Raw genomic sequence first — 9,939 nt, 5'->3', positions numbered from 1 at the left:
CCCCCCAGTGGGTGCTGGGCACCCCTAAAGCATCGCAGAGTCACCTGAGCACCGAGCAAACCAGAGCAGGACCCGTCGTGTCCTTACATTTTATTCTCCCCTTTAATCTCCCCAAATCCCGGCGGAGCCTGTCGGTGGCTGCGTTAGGGTGATTTATGACTTGCCTGCTGCCAGCAGCGCATTAGGCATTCGCCAAATAATCGTCCTCCTGGAGCGCCGACCCAAAATGTGAGCACTGGGTTTCTTGTCCCGGCAGTGGGGCAGAAAGGCAGGCGGATGGATGGATGGATGGGGCTGTGCCGGGGAGCGAAATTCGGGTGAGTTTGGCTACTTTCCCTTCCCTGGGCTCATCGAAAGCCGCCGAGCTCAGACCACAGCGGCCGTTTCTTGCATGAGGGTTGTGGGTCTGACTCCCTGCCTCTGCCAGGGCTGCGTTAACCGTGGTACCCAGGTGAGGAGGAGGATGGAGACCTCCTCAGAGGGTGGAACACATGCTAGGTGAGGTGTTTGCTCTTCAGAGGCACCTGCTGATGGTAGCAGAACCCCTAAATTGGGCATAAAGCCTGGTGAATGGGGGTACTAGGGGTTTGTCTGCTCTGGGAGGATGCGCTGGGGTCCATTTGTGCGATTTATAATGGTGATAAAGAGCTGGAGACTGTGGAACCGGGGCAGGATTGGAGCTGGGAGGTCCGGGATCACCCCCAGCTCCACATCACTTTGGCTCTGTTGTGGGGCACATCCCACGGTGTGGGGGGCTTGGCTGGGGCTCCCGGTGCCCTGTGGTTGAGGGCAGGGGTGGTCTCAGTGACAAGATCCTCATCAAATCGTGGACTTTTCTCCACCATCCACCTCTGCAGCTCGCTGCCTCACATTTTGTTCGGGGCTGAGCGCTCAGGGAGAATGAAGACAGGAATAAATTAGTTACAAGCGGGCTCATCAGCCAAGAGACCTACAGTGTCGTGGCTAAAAATAGGTGAGAAGCAGAAACGCTCAGGCTTGAAGGCAAGTCAGAAAAGAAGAATTTGCCCACAGAAACAGGCTATTTTAGGGGATTTACACTCTCAGCTGAAAAAATATCAGAGGCACAGGTTACTGGGCCGAATGTGCTGCAGCCTGGCCGCTATGAGTAATTCAGCAGCAATAGTTGAATGCAATGATATTTTGGCTGGAGGCATTTAAAAACCAGCATCTCTGGAGAGTGCAGGGCAGTGGTTTTCCCCAGGAGCTTGGAAGTTGCCATTTAATTTCTTTTTAATGTGGTTCCTGGAGAAAAGGGAGTTTGTGGGATCCATCTGTCCTAGGAGTTTGGATCCAGCCTGATTGACAGACTGAGTGGTCCAAGGTGGGAAGGACTGAGATGAAAAGCAAATCCTACTGGTGGCCACGGTAAGGGAGAGGCGAGGGCTGCACACCCCGCTTTAGACAACTGAGCATCCCCTTGGGAAGCAGAGGAGGGAAATGGGGCCCTGTCTGCCGCTTGCAGAGCCCATGGGGATGCTCCGGGTGTGGGACTTTGCTTAGCTCCTCCACTCCAGGGAGCTCGGGGCTGCTTCATGAGGCTGCATTTGCAGAGTTACAGAGTTTTCCAAGCTCCCAAAATCCCAAGAAGAAATTCCCAGCCCAGGACTGAGCGAGGCGAGCATCTAGGAAGCGATCTGGACGTGAGCAGAGTCGTTAGGATGCCACATGTCAAGGGCCCGGTGTGTTTTAACCAGTCCCTTCACAGCTAAGTTGCATTTTAAGCCCTTCATAAATACAGGGCTGTCATAGGAGCGCCTGGACTTTCTGTACCAGACAGTGCTTTTTACACTTTATTTATGACCTCTCTTAAAACTCACAAACTGGTTTGCATAAACACACCCCTGCATGCCTGGCGCGGTGCTGGCTGTCAGGTGCGTGACCTCCGAAAAAGCCGTCGGGGCCAGGAGCCCGGCTCAGACGTGCCCTGCTCAGGGAAGAGCTGCGGGGGGACCGCTTGGGGATGCAGAGATGGAGGAAACCCCTCACTCCACGGGATGAAACTGGGGAGAAGCAGGGTGGGATCTGTGGGATGTTTCGGTATCATCCTTGCTGGAGCCAGTTTGGTACGTGGAGTGAAAGTCCCTGCTAGGGAAACTGAGGCGTGGGGCTGGTGGGGGCTTTCTGTGGTGGATGAGTAAATTGGAAGACGTCGTTACCTTCGTTTTCCATGCTTTGGGGTCTTGCAGGTGCATTAGCCCCCTTAACCATGGGTCAAGGCTTTACCTGCAGCAGGGACTCGCCTCTGGGGACTCCTCGGTGTCCTGTAACATAGAGGAGCTCCAATGTCAGTCAGGAATGATGTCTGGTGATCCCTCCCGTGTGGAGACCCAGCTGGGCAGTGGGTGTCTTAGTGGGAGCCATTCCTCGGGGCTGGTGGAGCAGTGATGTCAAAGCAGCTTAAGACCAACCATGACCCATCCCTCAGATCTGGGAAACCCTGATGTGGGAGTGGGGAATGTAGGGGCAGGGTCTTGCACGTGTGTGTGTGATTTAACTTTGTTGAGCATCAGTCCCTGTATCCAGAGGGATATTTGGCCTGAGGAAAGGAGGATTTGGCAGCAGAACATGGTGTTTCTGTAGCCATCACGTGTGCAAGTTTAATAGCTCACCTTGGTTCCTGCTGCCATGCTTGGGATCAGTGCAGGAGACCATCTGACCTGTTGTGGCCCCTGGTTCAGCCATGGTCAAAGCCCCCAGGCAGTGGGACAAGTCACACCACGTTGGGAAATCCATGGGGACATCTTTGTCCACTGCAAATGTGGAGGGGTGCAAGGAATTGGCTCAAATGGGCTGTGCCCGTGGGTGGGAGAGCTTTAAGGGACAGGTCTCATGGACATGTTGGCCTGAGGGGACTTTGCATCCAAGTCCAGGAGATGTCTGGAGGTGGTCTGACCAATGTTGGCCAGTTTGATGGTTCAACAAGGAGGCTGTGGCATCTTGCTCATTTCCCCTCATTTTGTGGTTTCTCACTGGCTCTAGAGCAGATCATGAAGACGTGAGATGGCATCTCGATGGTGACTGGCGTATGAAGCTGTTGAGATACATCCTAAAGAGGTGTTGGGGCCATTCTCATGGTGTGGGAGAGATGTCAGCAGTCACTGAATGCAGCACAAGATAGATTTCTCCATGCCATTCAGTTTGGATTGGTGTCTCTAGACCATCTTGTGAAGATGCTGTTCCAGCAGGTTCATACAGTGTCTCAGAACCTCCATAATAGCCTCTTCTGGGGTTTTGATCTCCTGGTAGCTGGAAAGCTTCCTGCAATACCTATCCTAAATTTTCCAGGCTTTGACCCAAAGTAATTGCTTCTTCTTGTCCCTGCCATGGCCAGAGATCACTCTTTTCTTGGTAACAGCTTTCTCATTCCTTGACTTCCTATTGTACTTTCCATCCTGTATATCCATCCATCCACACATCCATCCATCCATCCATCTATCCATCCATCATCCATCCATCCATCCATCCATCCATCCATCCATCCATCCATCCATCCATCATCCATCCATCCATCCATCCATCCATCCATCCACCCATCCATCCGTGATGCCATTAATAATTAATGACAATTAATGATAATCAAAGTAAGACAGGGCCTGAGCCTAGCCTCAACATTGACCAGGAGTGTCCAGACTCCTGCTGCGGGTGCACTCTCCAACATGGTGTTGGCTTGTGCCAACTTGGGCTTTGCCAAATGCCGGGGGACAGCTGGATCAAGGTTGTTCCAGGGGTGGGCATGGACATAAGCAGGGCCAGGTCACTGATCCCAGACCCTGGCCTGGAGTATTCAGTGATTTGGATGTAACCAGGTGGTCCTCACCCAAGAAAATGCTGGAGTCATGGCAGAAAATGGTTGTTGGTTGGGGAGACAGGGAGAAACTTTCCTCCTCCATGATGTCCCCAGCAGAGCCCTTTGGGGTGGGCAAGGCAGAGCAGCTCCCACGTGCAGGGGCTGCTCTCGGCAGCATCTCCCACCCTCCCTCTGGACATGAGGCCACAGGACTTGCTGCTGAGTGGCAGGGGAATCCTTCCCATGGCTTTCAGTCGGCTTTTCTGGTTCATACAACCCATAATGGTGCTCTGAAGAGCAGGATCTTATATCGGGGGCTTCTTGTATTTGAGAAGAAACTAGTTAGATGGGACCTGTTCTTGGAGGTGTTTCATATGGGGAACACTTTCCGCCTCTGCTCCTGCTTTCAGGTCCCCTAGGGCCACCTCCAAGCGTGGAGCCTCTGACTCACAATCAGCAAGCTCTGGTTGTGTCTCCAGGTTGGTGTGGACCAGGCTGGCCCGCTGTCTTCTCCTGCCCAGGGATGGCATGGTCCTCGGGAAGGAAACCAAGGTGATGGCTTCATCTGGATTTCTTTTTCAGCCTTGAAAATGCTCCGCAGCTCAGGAGCCCTCTCTGGAAAACGAGAAGTGAAACAACATGACGTTTGTGAGCGTACTGTTGGTGAAGACGCAATAAATAAGGAGACTGAACGGCATGGGAGAAATTTACTGCCACAAATGGCTTTTCACTCCAAGTGAATTGGGAAGATATCCAAAGTTTGACCTCTGAAAATTAAATTATTAGCCTGGCATGGGAAAAAATGATCCAGAGCCTCCAGCTTTTAAGCCTCCTCCTTCCATCCATCCCCAGCTTGCTTTTAACCAAACATGCCGGCACCTCTTGCCAAATACGCGGCATAGTGCTACTGAGATGCGGACAAGTGTCTGCTCCTGCCCAGCGCTGCCAGTCGGCTTTAATTTTACCAGCGGGCCCTTTGCAGACATGAATCAGGCTGCTTTCGAGGGCTGGACCCAAACCAGGGCTCCACTTGTGATTAAATGTTTGAACAAAGCAGCCAACTGGCATGGGAGCCTGCAAGCTGAGCGGCCCCGCGTCACATGAAGGCAACTTGATTTCTTCACCCTCAGCGTAATTCATGAAGATGCTGCAAGCAGGGAAAAATGAAGTCATTTTCTCACCCTTTTTGCAGAATGATGATTTTTTTTTTGTTAGTGTTGTGGATTTATTTTTTTTTCCCTCTCTTCTGGGTTTCTGCAGTTTCTAGCCACATGCTCCCCATTCTTGCGTGGTTTGCTGTAAGCTTCTGTTGTGCATGGCCAGGAATATGGGTTTGCTGACTTGTCAAGAGCTTTGGAGCAAGCTGTGGGGACATTGTAAAGACCTGAATAGGGAAAAGGAAGGAGAGTGCCTCTGCCTGTCCTTCTGATGGAATCCACCCCAGAATTATTGCAAATTTCCACCTCTGCAGATGCAACACTGGCCCTGCACCGCTGTGCTTGGGCCAGGTGGTCTGGACAGCTGGTGGCCACCTCCTTTGAAGGTACAACTTGGAGAATCATGTGCTCGAAGCTATCAACGAGGAGCTCAGGGCTGCTGGCAGACCTGTAGGGCTTGAGTTGGAAGGTACCCGTAAGGAACATCACAGACCCGTAGGGCTGCCCTTCCTGATAGCCACAGGGTCTGGCCATGGCAGAGCATCGCTCGGGTTCGTCCTGAGGATGGTCAGGAGCTGGAGGAAGGACAGCAGCCCACCACAGCGTATTTGCATGAGTTTTGCCGGTTGGTGAGAGAAACACGTTAAGCAGGTGGCATCTCCAGGTTTGGCAAGGTTGGACAACACCTGCTAGGCTCTCTAAACCACTGCTTTGCCCCAGGTGACAGAGCAGAGCGTGGGATGGGTTTTAGTTTCATTTGAGTGGTGAATGCCACTGAGTTTGTTTTGAGGACCCTCTGCTGTTCGTCGAGGAGTTCTTCCAGCAGCGTATGGGGTCAGCACCCACTAGCTTGCCTGACTTCATGTGGCGGGCGCCTGGAGCTGGTCACCGTGACTTGTTAAACAGCCCTCTCCCCTCTCCCTGCATCCCCAGGGCACCGCAAGGTTTTAAAAGACTCATAAATGCTTCAGGGAGCATAAATGTCTCCGCTGCCTTCGAGCAACGTAATCGCCCAAACTACCTCAAATCCCCTCAATGACATAACCTTTTAAATCACCTTCAGTTTTTTTAGTGGGGCTATGAGCACTTAAACCACTAATAACACACACAGGCAGGCGTGTGCTTATTTATGAAAGACCTTAAGCCCTGGTGCGTCCCTCCAGCTGGTCAGGGCTTGGGGACACAGCACAGGAGAGGGGGAGCAGCCACTGGGCTGTGGTGGGAGTTACAGAGTCCAGGTTCCTGCAGGTCCAGCTGGGGCCAGACCTCAGTTCTGCAGGACCAGGCGATGCTTTTCGATGTGAACATTAAGAATGGCTGAATTGGGCTTTCTGGCCAAAGCCCTGCGGGTTTTGGTGGGGATATGGCCATGGTTTGACCCATGGGTTCTGCTGCAGGCTGGCCTCATCTTGACAAAGGGTTGGTGTGTAATCAAGGGCTTGGAGATGGAGTGACTTGATAGGAACCTTCTAAAATCCAGGGAGAGGGGAGATCCCAGTCGTGCTGGGCACCATATCATCCCTCTCCGTGTGCTGCCGCAAGGTTAAACCCATGCCAGTGTAGTCAGGGCTGGTTCATTTGTGGGACAGACACCTCCAGTTCAGGAGCATGGCTGGAAACTTGCTCCTTCTCAGGATGATAGGATCAAGGCGGAAGAGAAAAATACACGATTTTATGCTTCTCAGGCCAAAAAAGTGGACAAGATGGACTTGCTATCCCCATAAATGAAGAGCATGGTTCAAGCCAGACCGGTGCCACGTTGAGCCCAGTAAATCCAAGGGGCTGAGCCTGGTGGGATGGGCCAAGCCAGCACAACCCTGCTCCTTAGGGCTTGTGCTTGGCTGCCCATGTGCTGACAGTGCTTGTCCAGGGATTCTTGAGAGAATGAGCTGAAGCTCTTCAGGGAGAAAAAAGTTTTCGTTCAGAAAGTGTTTCTAACTCAAAATGTCTTTTATTTTTCTTCTTTTTGTGGGTAACAGTGAAAATGTCTCCTAAATTCAGGCTCTCCTGTCTCCCCCACCATTCCCAGCCCTTCTGGTCTCCCTGGGGAAAATCCAGTCCCTTGGCATCACCCTGGAATCTTCTTTCCATCTTCCAGAGAGCGCTTCTGCTGACCTATTTTGGAGCGACAACTCTAATTTTTGCCTCAGAAACACCCCTTCTGTTCCTTGCTTGCAAAGAGGACACAGCTTGCTCAAAGGAGTTGCCTTTTGGGTTGGGTAGGTCCCAGCCTAAAAAAACCCCAAATCATGACAAAAAAACCCAAAAAGGCTTTTGGGAAATGTATTCTATCTGGGGTTCGGTGAATGGCATGTGTCCATCAACTACTCATGGGAAACAGCATGAAGGCACAGAGCTGTCCTTGCTCTTCTCATCACGAAGGAAGGAGAGTTCTCCCAAGGACCATCCTTTTCTCTCACGTAACTTCTCTTGGTTGATTTTTCAGGGCCAGATATGTTCTGCGACTTCAACGGCAAGAAGTACAGCCCGGGTGACAGCTGGCACCCCTACCTGGAGCCGCAGGGGCTGATGTACTGCATCCGCTGCAGCTGCTCCGAGGCACGTCCCCCATGAGGTGCCGCGGGAGGGGGTGGGGATGCTGCTGCCTTGACAGCTTTTAAACAGATCAGTTCGAGTGTCTAATTTGACCAGAAAAATCCTTTCCAGTCCTATAGGGACGTTGGATTAATCTCTTTCCTTCTGAAAAAGCCCTCTGTCCCCCTGGGGGTGTTGGGTTGACTTTGCGAGGGTGCTGTCTCAATACCGTTGGTGGGCTGTGGGTGGAGGTGGCTCAGGGCTGCTGTAGGGCCACGAGTGATCTTTGATGATGAGAGATGAGACCATGAGCTGGCTGGGTTTGGGCCGGGGATGAAGACATCCTTGGCTGGGTGAGCCACACCAGCACAATCTGTCGTGACAACGTGGCCATCCTCCACCATCTCCCTCCTCTTGAACACGTGGCTGAACGAACCGTCTTGTCTCTCCCCAGAACGCCAACATCAGGTGCTACCGGATCCAGTGCCCGGCTCTGCAGTGTGCCAGCCCCGTGACGGACCCCCAGCAGTGCTGCCCACGGTGTCTCGGTAGGTGGACAACCCACAGGGAGGGGGTGACAAGGTGGCTGTGGTCCTGCGGGATGTACCTCAACTGCAGTGGCTTGGATGCTCACGCCTGGGGCAGCACAACAGTGCTGGGTCTGGCTCTGCTCAAGAGGTCATGGCACCAATGGCAGCTTGGGCTGCTTGCGTTGCTTTTTCCCCCAAAAAATGTCATTTTGATGGAAAAGAGCTCTCTACCAGACCTTTTTCTCCAACTGCCCCCTATCCCGAAAGTCTTGTAGGATCAAAATGTCAGTTCGTAGTTCAGTGACAAACCAGAAGCTACACTTTATTCAGATCATTTGCTAGCAAAATGTGTTGGGTACAGGAAAAAAAAATTCTGCAATTTTCCCCTCCCCTGGATGTGACAACCTCCAGCATCAGCTGGAGTGAGATCAAAAGGGCTAAAAATTAAAGATAGGCTTTTTTACTATTTCTTTCCCCCCTAATTTTTCAAATCACCAGGGGATCTTGACTAGCTTTGCCACCACTCTGGCATGGCAGGGGAACAAGACTGTGGGAGGTCAGACTTCTAGGTTTTACCTCTGCTGTGCTTGGCATGGTCAGGACAGCCCCATTCTCCAAAAGCTTTTGGGCCTTTAAATCCCCACGGGCTGTGCAATGCCCCAGCCACTTCTTCACGATAACTGTGGTGTGTAAAGGGCTCCTTGTCCTTTTGGGTTGGGCTGGTGGGGGATCTGCTGAGCATCGGTGCTACCTTGGGGCCAGGCAAGGGCCGTCTCTCATCCTGTTGCTTTCTCATCTTCTTTTCCAGAGCCACATTCCCCTTCTGGCCTCCGGGCACCCGTCAAGTCCTGTCAGTACAACGGGACAACCTACCAGCAAGGCGAGATGTTCACCACCAGTGAGCTCTTTCCCAGCCGCCAACCAAACCAGTGTGTGCAGTGCAGCTGCTCTGTAAGCCATCTGCGAGCCCATGGGAGGTGGGGAGGGCTCGGGGTCTGCTCCTGCACCCCAACAGGTCAAAAATCATATGAGGACGATTGGGTGGTACCAGTTCATGGTGGGATGGTTTATTGACAGGTTATCAGTGCAGGAGATTGTTCTTCCTCTGAAAAGGGGTGCTGGCTCCTCCCTGCCCAGTGACTAGGGACCACAGCAGAGCTGGGTGCTTCCCCCTCTTCCTGGGTGCATTGTCTGGCCTCAACCCAGAGCAGGGTGTGCTGCAAATGTCCGCTGAGCCCTGGGGTTGGAGCACGAAGCAGTCGCCTGCATCTCCTCCCCAGTGGGAAGAGCACAGACAAGCTGCTCTGAGGGTGGGTTATTCTCTGGAGATCCCATGGGCCAGTTCTGGGTGGACCCTGCTGGGGCTCCTTGGGGTGAGCGGGGGACATCCCTGTCCCCACTGAGCACACCAACGGGTGCATTGGCCTGCTGTGAGGACCAGTGTCTCTGGGGCTGTCCCTGCAGCGTCCAGCTATCCCACCTGCCCCACTGAGGCATTGTACAGCAAGAGGACAACCAGGAGCCTTTCCCTGTATGTGCTTGCTGCAAAGCAGATGGGATTGGTAGCCAGGGGAAGAGGAGGCTGAGGGGAGACGTCATTGTCCTCTGCAACTCTCTGCCAGGAGGGGGCAGAGAGGGGGGATGAGTCTCTGGAGCCAAGGCCCCAGCGCCAGGCCCCGAGGGAATGGCCTCAAGCTGCCCAGGGCAGGGTCAGGCTGGCTCTGAGGAAGGATTTCTGTGCAGAAGGGGCTGTTGGGCGTTGGAATGGGCTGCCCAGGGCAGGGGGGAGTCCCCGGGATCCCTGGAGGGGTTGAAGAGTCGGGCTGAGCCAGCGCTGAGGGATCTGGGGGAGTTGGGAACGGTCAGGGGGAGGGTCATGGTTGGGCTGGAGGGGCTGCAAGGGCTTTTC

General features: G+C 53.3%; 1 protein-coding gene across 1 annotated transcript in view; it reads left to right on the top strand.

Moving 5' to 3' along the window:
• Positions 1 to 9,939, top strand: part of CHRDL2 (chordin like 2) — a 29,174-nt gene that overhangs the window by 853 nt on the left and 18,382 nt on the right. The window contains exons 2-6 of the mRNA XM_026849454.1: positions 2,208 to 2,305; positions 4,219 to 4,287; positions 7,412 to 7,524; positions 7,955 to 8,048; positions 8,839 to 8,981. Coding sequence (XP_026705255.1) covers positions 2,208 to 2,305; positions 4,219 to 4,287; positions 7,412 to 7,524; positions 7,955 to 8,048; positions 8,839 to 8,981 — 517 coding nt within the window. The remainder of the gene's footprint in view (positions 1 to 2,207; positions 2,306 to 4,218; positions 4,288 to 7,411; positions 7,525 to 7,954; positions 8,049 to 8,838; positions 8,982 to 9,939) is intronic.

The sequence above is a fragment of the Athene cunicularia genome, assembly GCF_003259725.1.
Source record: "Athene cunicularia isolate RWA chromosome 1 unlocalized genomic scaffold, athCun1 chr1_part1, whole genome shotgun sequence".
Lineage (NCBI taxonomy): Eukaryota > Metazoa > Chordata > Aves > Strigiformes > Strigidae > Athene > Athene cunicularia.
Note: the sequence above shows the minus strand (reverse complement) of the source record. Positions and strands in the feature narration are given on the sequence as shown.